Source organism: Chiloscyllium plagiosum, unplaced genomic scaffold (assembly GCF_037043375.1).
Source record: "Chiloscyllium plagiosum isolate Xiang-an unplaced genomic scaffold, Cpla_swu_hap1 HiC_scaffold_39, whole genome shotgun sequence".
Taxonomy (NCBI): domain Eukaryota; kingdom Metazoa; phylum Chordata; class Chondrichthyes; order Orectolobiformes; family Hemiscylliidae; genus Chiloscyllium; species Chiloscyllium plagiosum.
In genome coordinates this window covers 2,309,092-2,329,163 of record NW_028270177.1, presented here as the reverse complement: position 1 = coordinate 2,329,163, position 20,072 = coordinate 2,309,092, and the positions used below count along the sequence as shown (strand labels likewise).

Sequence of the window (20,072 nt, the reverse complement as noted above, 5' to 3'; positions counted from 1 at the left end):
CTCTAAAATTTCTGCCATCTGCTACTTAAAATGAGAAGGGTCTCTCAGTTGACTGAGTGCTTCATCAGACAAGCCATTGGTTTTGGCCCAATTTGATTCTTGAATCAGAAGGTTAAGAAGAATTTTGTGTGATCTATATGCTGGATGTACATTAACTAAAATGAGGATCAAAAAGAAAGTTTTCCAAAAGTTATATAATTTGTAAGCTAAGTATGGAACCACTTATGAAACTGTGCTAAAATTTACACTGTAATGTAAATATTTCCACAAATAGCAATAGAAGCAAGAAATGCACATTTGAGAGAGATTCCAGAGACTTATAAATCATTGATTATTTGATAAGAAGGTGAAACAAGATGGTAATACAATTAAGGAATTCAGATAGTTAACATACTGAATATCAGATGTTTAATCTGATGATTGTAGTTACATTTGGGTATAAATTGTGGCTGAGAGCATTTATTCTTTTAATTTTTTTTAAAGGGTATCTCCTTCCATATCTTTTGAATGCTTTGACTTTTATCATTGGGTTCCAGAGGCACTGACCATCCTCATGTCACCTCACCCAGGAAGGGCTCCTCTGCAGTGATAGTCTTCCTACGTCTGGAATGGGAGGCCCGGTTTCATGTCACTCCTGTTCCAGTGGTGTGTCATAACATGTCTAAACAGGTTGATTAAAAATCTAACTCTGATAATGTCAATGTCTTCTGTGCTGTCTCTGTCTTATAATGTAAGATATGAGCTGAAATATCTTAGGGTGCTTTGCCGCCACCAAACCATCTTTCTTGAAAAACAAAAGGGCCAGGAGGTCCAGATCCATGATCCACCTGTTCCTGAGGTGTGAAACAACATTTCTGAACAGGTTGATTAGCAATATCTAGACCAAACTTAGGTGACTGCTATTGTTGTCTGCCGTTATCAGCTATGGAGGATATCTCAGCTGAGAATGATGCTGTCATTCATTGTATCCAAATGCACAAACTTCTGGCAAGGATTCCTGGATGTTGAATAGGGACATGTTTTATTTTTTCCTAAATGAGAGAAAAATTTTACCCTTCCACCAAGAGGTATGATCACCAAACTAAGTTCAAACAGTAGAGGCAGCTTCTAAAGGAAAATTTTCAGAAGTATATTTTTCTATCATTGCTGCATAATGGATCTTGCTGGTTTAATAATGGACATTCACACTTCTCCAGTCCCAAGGTCCCGCAAATAGCTTGAGTTTCCACTTCTTTTTATAACTATTAGTCAAGTACTGCACCAAATATAACGCCACACAATATCCTCATCCTCCCATCACAGAATGTCCCTCAGCCAGCCATATGTATTCAAATGATCTTCTGCTGATATTCCCACCAGCTTTCAAAAGGCAGAAGTTTAGACACACATTGCCCCCTTTACCACATTCCCAAACTAAAAATTTCCACAATATTCAACTGAACAGTCCATAACATCAACCAGAAAATGTTTTTATTTAAAAATCACATGCTGCAAGGAATCAAACTATGCTGTTCTGTTTTGAATTTTGAGCTCCATATTGTATGAAGAACACTGAGGCAATACAGCCCAGTTTCACTAGGTTGTGCTGCCTGGTATGAGAGAATATAAATATAAAAGAATGCATGGAAAAATGACAAAGTCCAAAGTCACACAACATCAGGTTACAGATTTATTTCAAATCACAAGCTTTCAGAGTCCTGTTGGACTATAACCTGGTGTCGTGAGACTTTGTCCACCGTAGTCCAATGCCGGCACCTCCACATCATGGAAAAGTGAGGTCACAGGAGATTAAGGAATGTTAAGGAAGGTGCCTGCAACCATGAATGGATGAAACTATATGCACAGAAATTGACTGTTTTCCATTTTTGCAAGGTGTAGAAAATATGGGCATAAATATGATTCAAAATAAAGAATTTAAGGCAGAACACTCATTGGGTATTTTTAACACAGAGGTGGTTAGACCCTTGATTAATAAGGGAGTCAAAGCTTAGGGATAGGTGGGAATGTGAGGTCAAGGCTACAATCATATCAGTTATGATTTTATTGAAATATGTTGCAGGCTCAAAACATAATGGGCAGAATCTTACTTTTTTTGGCTACTTGCAAATTGTGTTATGCTTTTTGGAGATTTTCATCACGAGGCCTAGCTAGTTTTCACAATATATCTTAATAAGCCTGCCTCATTAACAACCTACCCTGACCCAAAGCAATTCACCACATCTGATTCCAGCCCCATCTTAGCACACGCTGTTCCCAGAACAACTCGCCACTCTGCAAATATCCACAAAAAGATCATCCTATCTATACAAGGCTGCTGTGCTTTCAGATGAGCATTCGCATTTTGAAGCTGTCCTGCTTGGTCAAGGAAGTTTCCAGAGCATGCTGTAGAAGGCAAAGGTGACACCTAGGGTCCTGGTCAAGGGGATTATGTAAAGGAGAGGAGCTCTCATTCTAGAGGACCAGTGGAGGAGACTAGGTCACCAGATCCTCACAGCCTAGTCTGAGGTCGCCACCCAGGTAGAGAACAGCCAACAGTGTCATAAGAATTTCAATGATCTGTGCCAAGTAAAGTTCCACACCCTTCTTTCTGCGACCTCACACTTACTTTGTCACTGATACTGCACACACCTCCTACCAAGCATCATGCTCTGCCATTCTCACTATTGCCAGCAACATCTTCCCTAACCCATTTGCATCACATCCCCACCCACCACCAGCTCAGATACTGATACCGCAATGCAAATGTTAGACTTAAAAACTGTGGAATCACAGGAACTCATTATGACAGCACCAGAGCCGATTGACTAAGCAATGCCCAAGCCACTCACTCCAAGACCAAAGCCTGGGGGATGGGGAACCTGGTGCGCACTCCAGGTGAGGCACACAGCCAGAGGACAAACCACACAAAGGCTGCTCAGAAGTCTCCATTCAGGACACCATCCCCACCACCTGCTCCTTCAATCCTTAGAGGATCATGCTGAGAGGGTACACTTGCAATGGCAGAAGACCGTCAGCTTGTCTGATGCATCCGGATACAGAATCCCCTGGGGTCGTCTGACCAAACCTCTAGAGCTAACAGGCTACACTGCTGAGTAAACTCCCTTCATGCCTCTGTGAAAGCAGGGAGTACATTAAGATGTAGTGGGAGGGAGATGTAGTGAGTGGCAGTCCCCTTATCACAGGTCAGATCCTTACCCTACCCACTCTGACTTTGGTTTCAGCTATTTTCTCCCAAATTGGGCATTTTCAATTTCCAGCATGATGGAAGGTGACAGTCTCTGCCTCTTCCAGTCAATAAGTTCAAAATATCCAGATCTTCTTCCTAGTAACCCTTCCTGTAAACCTGATAGACCACATATCTTCAGGTAGTCACCTAAACTGTCTACAGTTTATATACCTAGCTGCTCAAGTCCCTGGCATATGAAGTGACCGTGCAAATGTGGTTATACACTGTCCACCCCTTTCCTTGAAGTCAGGGTACTGCTAACCCTGGGTGACCCCAACATGCTTTGCTACATCCCCATTTTGCCAATACTGCTGCCCCCTTCACAAGTGCCATCCCCCTCCTCTCTTCCAGCCTGCTGCATGCCATCCCAAAGAATAACTTAGCGAGTTTCCTTCCTGCACAGCAGCATCTTCCTGACCTCCTTTCCCCTTAGTTTCTGTGGATGAAAGCAACAAACTGACCATGACCCACCACCTTGAGCAACCCAATTTGTCAGCCCCAAGCAGGAAGCATCTAGACCCTTCAGTAGTAGCTATAACATCTCCTTGACCATGATAGTGCACCCTTGGACTAGCAGCTATGGATCCACAGGACTAACTGTGACCCACTCCTTAGATGGCAGGGACACCAACTACTTGTCTAAGAGCACCCTGACTGGATGTCTAACAATGGCCCATCCCCTGGACTGATCTGAGAGACTGCCCTTGACTAAATGTGCGGGAACCCCCTGCCTTTTGGGTGCCTTCATACTAAGGCTTTACGACATGCCTGTCCGTTTGCTGCATGTGGAGTATGTTTGTTGTGTAAGCTGCTGGCATATGGTGCAGGTGTGAGATTTATACAGCACACACCCCGACAGCAAGGTGTATTATCCCTTGACAGAGGACTCTTGCTTGACCAGAAAGGCAAGCTGCCTGGTTGTGTGACATTGCTAATGTAAGCAAGGCATGGGTACTGACAGCAAGTGAGCAGCCCTGAAATGCAGCCTGGTCCAATCTGTGAGGTAGGTCCGTATCTATGTGCATAAAGTGCCTTTGCTGTAGCTTTTCAATGTGCCCTGCCTGCAAGCTTATGGGAAAGGTGCTATGATGGTCAAGAGAGATTGGAGAATGCTGGATGGTAGTATCTGTGGATGAGGGGTTTGTGTGGCTGCTGCATGTGAATCATGCTGAGATGCTGTTTGGTACTCAACATAGAGGTCCTTCAGGGTAAACAATGAGCTACAAAGAATTGCTAGGCACAAATTCTGATTTCCATGTTGGGTTTTCTTGATAGCCATATTGTTTGTGTGTTTGGTAAGGTGGGAAGTGGAATGTTAATGAGGTGAGTTACCATTAGCTAGGCGTTCAACAAGCTACAGTCCCCTTAATTTGCTGCTGCCTAGCAAGAAATCTATCATGCCACTTGTCAAAAATATAGAAGATGCAGCACGATACTCTCAACACGAGATGGACTTCACCAAAATTCTTATCCAATTCTGCTATAACTTTCTCCTCAGAACCTATAAGATACAGCCTAAGGGAACAGAATTAATGCTGGTATGAAATTAAACACTAACACAGGCTGCTTGGCATATATTGTAACCTTTCTTTCTTTGTACTGAGATTGCTGCACTTATTCAATTCTCTGTTTTCTTGATCTTTCCGTTTGCTCAAATTCTTGGTGACAATTTGCTGAGTTGGCGATCCTTGCACAGGACTGCACTTTTTGATATTTGCTCATTAATGCCTGCCCTCACCTGGCCTTTGTTCATTCTTTCACATGGTGCTTCCTTGGGAATTCACTCACTGGTTGCTTAGTCCTTGTGTTTCACCCAGAAATGCTTTTGATTATACCTGTGAATGCCCTTGGCAGCCACAAGGAGATACACACAAAGAGACTGTTTTCCATAATACAGAATGACATGTACTTTTCCTTGCTACTTTAAGGAGTCTATAGGTTGCCAATGCTGTAAGCATGACATTTATAATCTTCATTTGATATTGGCTGCATTATGAGCAAGGAGAAAATCTTAGAGAACTTAGATGCTGGTTTCATGTATTTATTAGCAATCAGAATCAGTTCAGCAATAGCTGTGTTTGCCTGTCTCCTTTGCTAAGAGAATGGTGTGTGGTATGGAGGAAATTGAAACATAGAATGGAAAAGCCAGACTAACGCAATCCGACAAAGAGCAACATTAAATAATCATGCTTCTGGATTAGGTTGCTCGGAGAAGGTTTTTTGTAATATATTGTATTGGAAAAATAAGGGGATAATGGTCTCTGCTCCTGACTTGCAATTTTTTCAATTCTGTCTTTGAAATTAGAAATTTCTGATTACTTGCATGTGCTGATAAAGTTAGCCCAGGTTTTGATAGGGATGTTGCACTCAAGGAGACTTTGAGAGTGTCCTTCATTTTTAGTGTAGAATCATTTCATCCTCACCATGAGGGACTGCCTGAAGAAAAATAGAAAGACAGTTAGCCAAGGTGTCAATTCTCTGTCACACAGCTGCTCCTTCACATGAACAGGGAAGGAAAGAGAATTTTAGAATACTCTTATCAGACTTCACAACTTACTCTCAGACAGTACCGAGAACTTCCTCTGCTCCAATCCAATTACTCATGCTTCCAAATATGTTACAACCTCAGAAATCAGGGAGGAGGAAGGATCAGGAGTGGCACAGGTGCAGCAGCAGGGAATGAAATCTGGTGTAGAGCAGCAGTAGGTGAGGGAGCTGCTCAAGGAACACAATTAAAGTGGAGAGGGGAACATTAGCAAGATAGATAAAGAGAACAGGACAAGGAGCAACAGTGAGATTCAGAGCAGGAGCAAGGTTATTCCAAATCTTTAGAAAGTAAATTTGCTAAACAAAAAGAATTTTGCTTTTTAACCCTTTATCAAAATGTATTTGATTTGCATTTCATTTTCCTTTCCATAGTATGTGCTGTTGGAAAATTTGGCAAGAACTGCTCTAACACTTGCTCCTGCTCAAACAATGGCACCTGTAATCCTATCGATGGCTCTTGTCAGTGTTTCCCAGGCTGGATTGGAAAAAACTGTTCTCAGAGTAAGTCATAGAAATATCTGCATTTTACAGTTGTTTATGAGTGCTCTGAAACATCTCAAAGCAGTTAAGGATAAGCAATAAATGCTGGCCTAGCCAACAATGCCCACATCTGAAGACTGGTTTTATTTTTAGAAATGCAATAAAAATTGCAGCAATCAGTTGAGGTTCCCACACAGGTTTAGGGCAGGTCACTCAATATTCCTTCGCAAACTGGATCTGTGGAAGATTCCCTTACATAAAACTTTATAAGACTTAGCTAAAAATTTCCTAGTGTATTTTAGGTCTTTGCAGAGTTGTCAAATCCCATTGTTCAACCGAAAACGTTGACTTGCTTTCAACTCTGAAATGCTGGTGAAATTGGCCATAAAAGTGCAGGATATCAGCAAATTGACTTTATTGCCTGTGAGGGAGTTGAAAGAACATGCTCAGAAAGTATTGAAATCTGTAAACTTTTATTAGTTTGGAGAAATATTGCAAGTTGGTATGATCAGATAACCACTTTGTGTCAATTTTAATTGTTGCAGGCTGATGTGGGGACCATAACTATCAGTTAGAGACTATCTTTAAACCTCCCAATTCCATTGAAAAATAAGTAACCAATCACACAGAGCATTTTGAATAATCCTTTTTTAAAAATTCTACATTAATGTCATATGAGATTTTATGTCATTTGTGCTGTTGTTTGAAACCTTAACAAAAATTATTTATTTCTTGTTTTATTCTTACAATTGACTGAGAGGAAATTTTTCTGAAGAAATATATTTTAAAATGGTTAAAAAATCTGTTTGAAATCTGCCCAAGTTTATCTTCAACTATATATAAATCTGAGATCAGACCCTGTAGTGTCATATAGTCCTTTAGTACGGAGACAGGCCCTGTGGCGCAAACTGGTCCATGCCCACCAAAATGTCTGTCCATTCTAATCCCATTTCCCTGCACTTGGCCCATATCCTTCCTATCGTTCCTTATCCATGTATTTGTCCAAATGGTTTTAAATGCTGTTAATATACCCCCCCCCATATGTAGGCAACTGAGGATGGCACACATATGGAATAAGCTGCAAGCGGAAGTGGTTGATTAACTTATCGAACTTAAGTGGTCGATAAGTTAATCAACCACTTCCGCTGGCAGCTTACTCCATATGTGTACCACCCTCTTGTAAAAAGGTTGCCCCTCAGATTCCCTTTTATTCTTTCCTCTCTAACCTTAAACTGATGTCGTCTGGCACTCGATTGCCCAACCTTGAGAAAAAGACTGAGTGCACTCACCCTATACATGTCCTTCATCATCTTATAGACCTCTATAAGGTCCCCCTCAGTCTCCTATGCTCTGAAGAAAAAAGACCTCGCTTGTCCAACCTCTCCCTATAACTCAGACCATTGGGTCCAGGCAACATCCTTGTAAATTTCTTCTTTACAGTTTAATAACATCCTTCCTATAACAAGGTGACCAAAACTGAACACAATGCTCCAAGTGCGGCCTCACCAACGTCCTGTATAACTGCAACATAACTTCCCAATGTCTGTACTCAGTGCCCAGACTGAAGACCAGTGTGCCAAAAGCCTTCTTCGCTGTCCTGTCTACCTGTAACTCCACTTTCAGAGAATGTGAACCTGAACTCCAAGATCCCTCTGTTCCACTACACTCCTTAAGGCCCTACCATTCACCATGAAACTCCTATCTTGATTTGATCTTCCTGAATTCAATTTTTGCTGCTCTGGGTTATGCAAGAACAAAGGTCAAGATGTTATTAAGTAAGGTAGCTGTGTGTGTAGACCCTTCTCTGCACAGAGGGCTACATATATGCACACATACAGACAGGCATATATTCTATCATTCTAATTTTAGTAATGATTTTAAAATATCACATATACATCATCACATGACAGCGAGTAATCAGTGAGAGAACAAAGTGCTTAACTTGACAAAACTGAAAATTAACATGCTTCATGTATCTTGCTGGAATTGTTTTTCATAAATGTTATCATCATTGACTATGGATTCTTGAAGTGACCTATAATGTGGTTGGTTGTGAGTCAATGAGTTGGACTGACTAACACTGAGAGTTAAAGAGGTATCATCTACCGAACGTGCTAAGTAATTGGGAAGTTGCATATTTAAATTGGTAGTGTCTACTTACACATGAAGTAAGATTGAGAACTCTTGTTTCAATAACAAACTAAAATGTGAAAAGTGAATTAAATTGTACTAATTAGTCTGTTGTAATTTTGTTTAATTAGCCCTGAAATCACCAAAGACTTTTCAATTTCTGTTTTTGACTCGGCAGTTCTTGTGGTTGGATGAATCTGTGTCCTGAGTGTTTCATGGTTTGCTTTCCTTCCACCAAATTAATTGGATTGTGTACTGACATCACTATCAATATGTTTCAAGGTCGTTCCCTATCCCTGAAGAGTTCAAAGCTAATTCCTCTCCCCATGACAAATTACACCAACACTTGTTGTCTAAGTAATATTATTAAAATAAAAATAACTAAATTTAAGAATTCTTTGTGAATATTGTTAATTCCATCATCAACACACCTTTTTGAAGCTCTTATTTGGATACTTTTTTTATACATTCATGTGACGTGGGCATTGCTGGCTGGCAAAATTTATTGCCCATCCTGAGTTGCTCTTGCGATGATGAGCTTCCTTCTTAACCACTGAGGAGTCTTAGCCTGCTGTGTGCCCACTTCTCTGTACATGCTAAGCATAACATGGCCACCTCACCAATAATCCCCAGTGTTCCAGACACTCCTTCAGCTCTGAAACCTCAGGCTCCTGGAGCTGCAGCTGGAGACACCTTCTGTACATATGCTGATGATTCCAGGCAATGGAAACATTCCCAGGAAAAGTTCCCAGCTTTCACGTAGAATAGGAAGAACATACCACAACTTTGAGCACTCTTACTATCACTTACCCCTTTTAAATTAAACCTCCTGGAGATGCTTACTATCAAATATTATCAATTTTTCTAGGGCTCTCATTCCCTTGTACTTGTTTCAATAGAATATAGTCATTGCAAACTCTAAACTACAAGAAAGATATTACAGATTATAATGTAACTGTCAAGTCTCCCTACACTGAGCAGTTTTATATTTTGTCATATAGCTGACGTCTGAGCTACAATTTGATGTTACACTCTGAACTAACATTGTGTACCAAGGTCAATCCCATGGATTTACCCCACAACATCCGGCAGTGCAGTGGATTTGCTTAATCCACATGCTTATCCCAGATTGGCACAAACGTCTAGAAATGGTAATGGGGTGGGAATCTTGGAATTGGGTCAAACCCTCCACTTTCCCAAGACCTCAGTACTGTCTCAGTCCAGCCCCATGAAAATCAGGAAACTTGTCATCCCAATTGATGGCAATAATTCCATTGTCTAGCCTATCCCTTCAATATCCTCAATACCTAAATCAAATTGCTCCTTAATCTTAAAGATTCATGTAATAGTTTGCACAATGTCTCCTTTTACTTTAGTCCTTGGAGTTCAGGTATAATTCTGGAAAATCTACTCTGCTGTCCCTCCAAGAGCAATATATCTTTCATGAAGCGATGTCTAAAACTGCTCGTATGATCCAGGTGTGATCTAACCTTATCACTGTAGCATGGTTTCTAGCCCTTTGTATTTTAGTCCATTAGCTAAAAAGCCCAACATTCCATTAACCTTTGGATTATTTTATGCGCCTGTACTTAATGATTTATGATTTAATAGTTTTTGTAAATGGTCACTCAAATCTCTTTGGATTGCAACTGTTTCTAGCTTTTCAACAACATTTGACAATATAAATTCATTACTACCATAATTTTATCCATTTAATGTTATGCTTCCATACACACTGCTTCCAATACCATTTTTCTTTGTAGCTTCAGCAAATTTGGATATGTGGCTTTCTATCCTATTATCCAAGTTGTTAATAAATGTGAATTGTTGAAGCTTTGATACATCCTTATGGGTGCCACTCAACTCACCTGCCAATTAGAGTACCTAATCATTTTCCTTAGTCTCTGTACCCTTCTGTTCAGCACATTTACAAACCAAATCATAGTTTGCCTTCAATTTCATGGGCTTCAATATTAGCTAATCATATTTTATGGGGTCTTCATATAATGTCTTCATTAAACCCATATTAATAAACACCTTTGACTTGTCTACTACTTTCGTTGCCTGTTTAAAAAAATTCATTGATTTTTCGAACATGACTTCCTTTTATAAATTTCTGCAGGTTCTCTCTGATCAGTTGAACAATTTTCAAGGTGATGCGGCATTCAGACTTTAGTATACTCTAGTAATGACAAACAACAACTTTCATTAATATATAAACTTTTATGTAAAACAGTCCATGGTGCTATACAGGAGGTATGGAAAAATATTTTTGATGCATGATGTTTCAAGTGAACCTTCAGATACCAAAAGCCTAATTCAAGGTGTCTTTAAGGAGGCATCTTAAAGCTGGAAAGAAAGGGAGATCAAACACAGGCAACTGGAAATATGGCCTTCTGCATTGAACTGATTGAAACTGGAAATGACTAAGTGGCAAGGTTTGCAGGAGTGATCTAGGAGATGTTGCAGGACAAAGAGATTACTGGAAAATCAAAGTGGGAAGTTAATTCAATTATTTGAAAATAAGCAGGAAAATTTTTAAATTGGCTCCTTTCCAAACAACACCTCAATGTCAATCAGCGAGCTTATGGGAAATGGATGAATGGGACTTAGTGCAATTTTGCATACAACAAGAACAGAATTCTGAATGACATCAAATTTGTGAATACCAGCCAGGAAGGCTTTGAAAAGATAAAATCGAGAGGTAACAGCACCATGGATCTAGCATTATATAAATGTATGTATAAACGTTTATATTTATGCAAGTAGTCTATAATTCCCTGGTTTTAATTTCTGAGTTTTCTTAAACAGCAGGATGACATCAGCAATTTTTTAGAATGCAAATCAAGAGAACTGTGGCAAATTAGGATTAGAATATCTGCAATATTAGAATATCTGCAATGTTATCATGTAAACTTTTGAAAAAAATCTCCTTTTAGGATATTAACTGGCTCTGTATTGTCTATTTTTGACTATTTCAGTAACTTTATCCATCACAGGTAAATATTCTGTGCCTCGTTGCCTTATCTAATTTTAATAGCCATGATGTGGTTCTCCTTTTCAAACACCATATTAAACTCAATCATATTATGATCACTATTAGATAAGTGGTCACACACTGTTACACTGTTAACTAAATCTCACTCAATGTTCATTAATAAATCTAATAGAGCCAGTTGTTCAGGCACTTATGGCATAGTGGTAGTATCCTTCCTGTGTACCAGAAGGCTCTGGTTCACATTCCATCCCGCTCCAGAGGTGTAACATAATAACTCTGACCAGATTGATTAGAGAAAATATCTAGATCCTGCTCTCTCTTATTCTAAGTACACACTGCTTCAGAAAACTATCCTGAACATATTCAAGAACTCTCATACCTTGGTAAGATGATCTTATCTACTTATCCCAAATTATTTGAAAGTTCAATTTTCATCTAAAATCAGGGTAGCTTTGCTGTATGTTTGTCTACTTACCCCACTCATACATCAGATCACATCATAGGGAACCTATATGTAACTCCCACTACCGCCATAAATACATTTCTAGTTCTTAAATCTATCCTTAAAGTCTTCACTGCCTGTTTATCTTAACTGATATTTTTCCTAATAATTGAAGTGATCTCAGTCTTCACTGTGGGTACTCCTCACCTTTACCATTTTCCTGGCCATTACCGTAAATCTTGTAACCCTGCTATGGTCAGATTCCAATTCTGACTGTTTGAACTCCTCCAAATTGAATTTGCACCTGTAATTAATTTGATTTGTTACTTCATACTGTGTTCGCTAAAATAGAAATACACTATGTTTGTACAAAGAGCACTTACTTGGTCTAAAAGGCCAAATGTGTTTTTCTGCTGTGATATGTTACTTGCAAATTTCTTGTTGCTTTCCCCTGGTTTAATGACTTATTCACCTTTTAGATTTTGTGTACCTTTAGTACCTAAGGCATAATCTCTGACCCTTGCTCTGTCCCATCCCTTTTGTTTGTGATTAGCTATATTACATTTTCCTCCTAAATCTTCCTTCCCATTTACTAACTTAACATTCGAATGACTGTCATGTTTATTCTTTCTGCTGGTGCCCTGAGATCAACCCAATTCTGGAGGTGCCCATCCCAACAGTATACTTCATTCCTGTCCCAGTACTGGTGCTAATATCCCAAGAAATGAAACCTTCATCCTCACAAAACACTGTCATCTTCATGTTCATCTCCCTAATCTGACTCTATTCAGCAATTTTTACATTGTTTAGTAATCCACTGGTTATAACCCTTGGAATCCTACTCTTTCATTTAGTTACAAGATCTTGGTACTTTCCAAACTAGACTTTTTGCCTTCTCTTCAGGAAGGCAAATGAGATTTTGGCATTTATTGCCAGAGGAATAGGGAAGTAGGAAAATGTGCAACTGTACAAAGCATTAGTGAGACCACACAAGGCATATTGCATATAATTTTGGTTCTCTTACTTGAGAGATGGTGTAATTTTATTGGATGCATTTCAGAGGAGATTCTGGATTGATTCTGTAGGTGGGGGATTTGTCATACGAAGAGAGATTGAACAGTTTAGGCCTGTACTCTGTAGAGTTTGGAAGAATAAGAGAAGGTCTAATTGAGGTATATACAATGCTAAAATGAATTGACAATGTAGATATCGACAGGATGTTTCCTTATGTAGGGCCACTAGAATAAGAAGTCATAGTTTTAGGAAAAGGGGTAGCAGATTTAAAACACAGATTGTTCATTAGTATGTGCTGGTTCCCACATGGATCATACTAGCTAGATCTTCCTCCTTCCTGTTGACTATATCTTCAGGCTGATTTGAAGATCAGCAGATCTAGCATCATTCATGGAGAGAAAAATAGAGTTAACACCTCGAATCCAGTGACCCTTCTTCAGAACAAATTGAAATCCCAGCATCTATCATGCTATGCTTCTGCTCCTCCATTTTCACATCCTCCCTTTGAATAGCCTCCTGTTCCAAAGTCCACGGCCTGCAACTTTGCTGATCATCTAACAGCCTTATCCTCAGATATGGTGAACACATTGTGTCTGTGGGATAGGACTGGTTTCTCAGGATCCTTGCTCTCTGCCTCATTCGGGTTCTCTTGATTGGTATATATTGATCACATGAACTCCACTCTCATCCTGCATCTCGCTGCAAGTACTGCCCTGAGATCTGGGTTAAGCTTCCAGACACTGCGTTTTTTAATGTATTTTTTGTATATTTGATTTCTTTATTCATCAGTTTCTCTTTCTATTCAGCTTGCCAGCCAGGTTACTGGGGCCCCAACTGTATCCATATATGTAACTGCCATAATGGAGCAGTGTGCAGTCCTTATGGTGGAGAATGTCGATGTACACAGGGCTGGACTGGCTTGTATTGCACACAGAGTGAGTAACAGTTCCAGTTGAAGCCTTATGCAAACCAAAGCCAACATGTGAAGGGTTTGCCATCTTGTGGTGCAACAAAGTAACACAGTAGAGCATTCAATGCTAAAATAATTATTCCATAATACATTTAAATATTTCTAATGCTAGATCAGCCAATTTTATGACAACAAGGATTTTATTGATGCAAATCAATAAATCTCTATGCAACAACTGTTGCACGTTCTGAGGCACATTCTGAGGTTTCCAGACACCAGCGTCAAAATCAGTCTCCAATTTGAAAATCAGGAATGACATTTTTCATTGTAATTGATGATTTGTTGAAATCACAAGAATATGTGATTTGGAAACTTGGCCTCCTGAGAATGGGATTTCATTAATTTCAAAGTAAAACAGAAGCCAATCTGAGGCAAAAATGCTATAGAAGCCTTCATACAGAGCCCAAGTGGGCGAATAAAAACAGCAAATGCTGGCGATCATAGAGGATCAGACAGCATCCATAGAGACAGCAAGCTAACATTTTGAGTCTAGATGACTCTCCATCAGAGATCCCATCATCTGCAGTAATTTGTTGCTACTAAGTGGGAGATTGGCAGCTCCATGTGAGGACTGGGGCATAAATGTTTGCTCCTTCCTCTTGCTGTCACTCTCTGCTCCTATTCCTCCCTGTCACTCTCTGGTCTTACTCCTCCCTGTCATTCTCTGCTCCTTCCCCTTGCTGTCACTCTCTGCTCCTATTCCTCCCTGTCACTCTCTGGTTTTACTCCTCCCTGTCACTCTCTGCTCCTTCCCCTTGCTGTCACTCTCTGCTCCTATTCCTCCCTGTCACTCTCTGGTCTTACTCCTCTCTGTCATTCTCTGCTCCTTCCCCTTCATATCACTCTCTGCTCCTACTGTTCCCTGTCACTGTCAGCTGTAAAACAGTGAGTTGCTTCAATGGCCAAAGTTTAAAGAATTTTCCAGCTGTCTGTGGTTCTCAGACTCTGGCCCGTTCTTACTTATTTATTCTCATATTGGAAAGTAATGATAAAAAAATTAATAGCATTATGTAAAACTTTTCTAACAGAGTATTTACATTCCAGGGTGCCCAATGGGCTTCTATGGAAAAGATTGCATTCAACTCTGCAAATGCCAAAATGGAGCAGACTGTGACTATGTGACAGGAGAATGCATGTGTCGCACAGGATTCACTGGGAAACACTGCGAGCAGAGTGAGTGAGATAGCACAAGCACACACACATTCTTTTCACATTGCATGAAGTAGAGAACATCACCAGCCAACACATATTTCACGAAGCCGTAACAACTCCAACTCCAGTTTAAGGAGAGGCAATGGCCTAATGGTGCTATCACTAGGTAATTAGTCTAGAGACCCAGGTAATGTTCTGGGGACCAAGGTTTAAATCTTACCAGATGATGGAATTTGAATTCAATAAAGGTATGGATTTATGAGCCATGACACTTATTGATTGTCATAACAATCCATTTGGTCCAGGAAACAGCTGTCCTTCCCTGATCTGGCCTACATGTGACTCCACACCCACAGCACTGGTTTGACTCTTAACTACCCTCCAGGCAATGAGGACAATAAATGCTGGCTGAGCCAGTGACACCCACATCCATGAGTATTTTTAAAAATCATTTATTTGACATCTGTTGCATTCATGCGATGTCCCAGTGTACATTTGATATGTCTATGTTAACCTGAAATAATCATGCTATATTTCCTGAGATATCATCTCATGTAATAGCCACCATGCATTTGCGTTCTGTTGTCTCAAGAAAACAAATGGAGAATCTTTGTAATTATAATCTATGCAGGGTATAATGAAGCCTTAAAGAGAGATCTTCTCCCTTGGCATTCATAACAAGGGTATATGGTGAGAAATTTCTATACGTTTGTTATAATGAAAGGAAACTCAGAGAATCTAGGTGGGTGTAATTATTCAAAAACAATCCTAGGGTGCCACAGGAGCACCATGCAGTAAATCTTTCCTTTTGGAATAATACTGTTTCTCAGGGACAAAGAGGAACTGAAGCTTCACACATTGTGTAAAGCTATTCCCTCTCTAGTAACCCAGTTGTAATTCTGAATTCATAATCATACAGCATAGAAACGGGCCCTTTGGCCCACCATGTTTACACCAACCAACAAGCTCCCAACTACACTAATCTCATTTATGTAAACTTGGTCCATCACTTACTATACCTTGGCATTTTAAGTTCACATCCAGATACTTCTTAAATGTTGTAAGAGCACATGCATCCACCATCTTCTCAGGAAGCATGTTTCATATTTCAACTGCCCTCTGAATGAAAACATTTTTCCCTGGATCTCTTCTGAAGCATTTATTCCTCACCTTCAACCTATACCCTCTGGTCTTAAATCAGTCTGCAGTGGGGAAAATCTACCCTGCCTATGCCTTTCAAAATTTTGTATACCTCAGTTAGATTCCCGTTCAGTTTCCTCTGATCCAAGGAAAATAAACCCAGCCTATCCAATCTCTCCTCATGATATAATTTTCATCCTGGGCAACATCCTGGTAAATCTTCTCTGCACCCCTCCAGTACAATGACATCCTTCTAATAATGTGATGACTAGAACTGCAAACAGTATTCCTTATGTCGCCTAACCTATGTTCTACTGAGCTGTAACAAAACCTCCTTGCTCCTACATTCAATACCCTGGCTAATGAAAATAACTATCAGATAATTTTTGATTATGTTCGGCATGGACTGGTTGTACCAAAGAGTTTGTTTATGTGCTGTATGTCTTTATGACTATATGCCTTCTTCACTTTTCTGTCTATCTGTGCTGACACCTCCACGATCTGTGGACTTGTACACCAAGATCCATTGGTTTCTCAGTACTCCATAGGGACTTATTATTCATTTTGGACCTCTCAAAGCACATTACTTCGCATTTATCAGGATTAAATTCCATTTGCCATTGCTCTGCCCAATTTACCAGCTGATCAATATCAGACAATAGCCTGAGACCATACTCCTCACTATCAACAATGCCATCAATATTCATGTCATCTGCAAACTGACAAAGTATAGCTTCTATCTTCACATCCAAGTTGTTAACATACATAACCAAACAGCACTGATCCTTGTGGTACTCCACTGATCACAGGCTTTCATACATTAAAAACAACCGTCCACCATCACCCAATTCACAAGCCAATTTTAGATCCACTTTGCCAACTTGCCTTGAATCCCAGGGCTCTTACCTTTTGGAGCATCCCTCCACATGGGACTTCATTAAAGGCTTGTCTTAAGTCCATTATACCTCATCAGTTGCTTTACGTCATCACTATATTTAGGCAGCTTTTCAAAAATGCAGTAAAATTATTCAGACAGTATCTCCACCTAAGAATTCCTTGCTAACTAGCTATGATCAATCTTTGCCTTTTCAAGTATTGATTAATCCTACTTCTCAGAATTTTTTTCCAATAATTTCCTTACCACTGACATCAGTGGTCAATTGTCGTAGATCCACGTATAAAAAGCTATGTTTATTTTTCAGCAAAAAGCTACAGTTGCAGCATTAAGAACTTGTCACATCTGAGGTAGTTTCTGTGCTGATCATGACACAGACAAAATTATGGAAACAAAATTCAGTCCATTAAATCCAACTCCGCTCAAACAGAAAACTAGAATAGACATTTGTCTTAAGAGCCTATATCCTTTGATTGTAGCATTCACTGAAAAGTTCTTGTCTCTTTAACTGAACCTATGGAACCTTCTTGGTGAAGCAAATCCCATCTCTGTCAGATTATTTCATGTTACACACATTGTGTCTGGTTTCCTGAGCAATAGGAAATGTTCTTCCTCTACAGCATCTTTTTGACAGACTTCCACAAAACAGTGAGACATAGTGATTTTGCTGTGGTTATTGCGAACACAAGAAAATCGTCCATTTCCTCACAGACCAGGTTAGTTCAAAATCAAGTCATTAATATGCAAATAAAGAGAATGTTCGGTCTTCTGGGAAACTGGGAATAAGACTCAACATTGTATGCATCGACCCATTTTCTCTGTTTTCTTCCTACAGCCTTAAGGCAGGACATAAAACAGTATTACAGCAGTATTCTGCAAATTACTTGACAGCAGTAATACACAGATTAGTTGTAGATCCAGCTTTAAAAGTAGCTGCACTCAGGAGTCTTGATTTTCCACTGGGGTTATGTGATCCTAAGCATAATTTCTGCAAATTTGTGTAGGATATTTTCAGAAGCGTAGTTCATAATGAGCTAACCTGCTAACTCCTTGTTCATAATGAACTAACCTGCTAATTCCTCATTCGCACTCTACTCTGAAAGCAGTGGAGAATATACAACATGTCACCCGTTTATGGAAAGATGTGTGCTGTACGCTGTGGATATGTATTATATCATTGGCTAGCACTGTTACTTCACAGCACCAGGGACCAGGTTCAATTCCTGCCTCCTGTCTGTGTGGAGTTTGCATATTCTCCCTGTGTCTGCATGGGTTTCCTCCCAAAATCCGAAGATGTGCAGGTTAGGTGAATTAGTCATGCTAAATTGCCCATTGTGTTAGGTGCATTAGTCAGGGGTAAATATAGGCTAGTGTCTGGGTGGGTTACTCTTCGGAGGGTTGGTATGGACTTGTTGGTTCAAATGGCCTGTTTCTATACTGTAGGGAATCTAATCTAATCCATATCAAAATGTTGAATGTACATCATTCAAAAGATTTTGATATTTACATCATGTTTGGTGGAAACTTTCCAACATTGTTGTAGTTAGAGTAGGGAATGTTTTAATATTGAAGCATAAGAAAACACATGCGATTGGTTCCATAGGTTCAGTTAAATAGATAAGGACTTTTCAATGAATGTGGCAACCAAAGGATATACTCTGTCAAGACAAATGTCTATTCTAGTTTTATATTTAGTTTTCCATAGAATGTGGGTCATCGGCTAGGTCAGCATTTATTACTCATCCATAACTCCCCTTGAGAAGATGATGGTGAGCCACCTTTTTGAACAATTGCACTCATGGAGTTTGATTACACCCACAACGCAGTTAGGAAGGCATTCCAGAAGTTTGACCCAGCAACATTGAAGGAGTGGTGAAATAGTCAGGAAGGTGTGTGGCTTGGAGGAAACTTGCAAGTAGTCATAATTCTATGCATCTGTAATCTTTGACATTCTAAGTGTCCTTCTCTACTTGGAGACAGTCATTTGCTAGCAATTGTGCTGCACGAATGTTACTTGCAATTTCCCAAACCTCAGTACTGACCAAATCTTGTTGCTTATGCACATTGTGAGATCATCAGCAAACATTCCTCACATTTGATGTGATGTAGGTGGTTTGTTAATGCACTCAGCACTTCTGGCTGAAGATGGATGCAATACTTTAGCCTTTATAAATGCAAGTCTTTTTATAGTAATATTTATACATAGCTAGTTTCACATTAACAACATAGTATATATTACTTCAGCCTTCTCTTTTGCACAGATATTCATTGCTCCTCCATGATTGAGAATGGAGTGTTCATGGAGACCCCTCCTCCAATTTAATTGGCCACTGTCCATGACTAGATGTGACCAGATTGAAGAGCTTAGATCTGAACAAATCATTTGCAGGATCACCTAGCTCAATGTGTCATATGCTGCTTCGACTGTTGGGCATGCAAATAGTCCTGTATTGTAGATTCCAACCTCGAATGATTGTCTGTGTGGAGTTTGCATGTTCTCACCATGTCTGAGTGGCTTTCCTCCAGGTGCTCCGGTTTCCTCCTACAGTCCAAAAATGTGAAAGTGAGATGGATTAGCCATGCTGAATTGCTATAGTGTTCATGGTAAATGCAGATTTAAAGGGATAGGATAGGTGGTGCACATGGGTGGGATGTTCTTAGGAGGGTTGGTGTGGGCGGCACGGTGGCACAGTGGTTAGCACTGCTGCCTCACAGCGCTAGAGACCCGGGTTCAATTCCCGCCTCAGGCGACTGACTGTGTGGAATTTGCACGTTCTCCCCGTGTCTGCGTGGGTTTCCTCCGGGTGCTCCGGTTTCCTCCCATGTGCAGGTCAGGTGAATTGGCCATGCTAAATTGCCCATAGTGTTAGGTAAGGGGTAAATGTAGGGGTATGGGTGGGTTGCACTTCGGCGGGTCGGTGTGGACTTGTTGGGCCGAAGGGCCGGTTTCCACTCTGTAAGTAATCTAAAAAAAAATTCAATGGGCCAAATACCCTACTACCACACTTGAAGGATTCTATGACACCTCACTGAAAGTTATGCCTTCTGCAGCATCTGAAATGCCTTGCTACCATTGAA

The 20,072-nt window shown here is 40.0% G+C and overlaps 1 protein-coding gene across 3 annotated transcripts in view; it reads left to right on the top strand.

Moving 5' to 3' along the window:
* The window catches only part of megf11 (multiple EGF-like-domains 11), a 485,761-nt gene that overhangs the window by 430,323 nt on the left and 35,366 nt on the right, over positions 1 to 20,072 (top strand). For 2 of the 3 annotated variants that reach the window (XM_087981454.1, XM_087981453.1), the window contains exons 17-19: positions 6,146 to 6,274; positions 13,644 to 13,772; positions 14,852 to 14,980. The exons of the other annotated variant lie outside the window; for it this stretch is intronic. In XM_087981454.1, the coding sequence (XP_087837580.1) occupies positions 6,146 to 6,274; positions 13,644 to 13,772; positions 14,852 to 14,980 (387 nt within the window). The remainder of the gene's footprint in view (positions 1 to 6,145; positions 6,275 to 13,643; positions 13,773 to 14,851; positions 14,981 to 20,072) is intronic. 3 annotated transcript variants of the gene reach the window in all.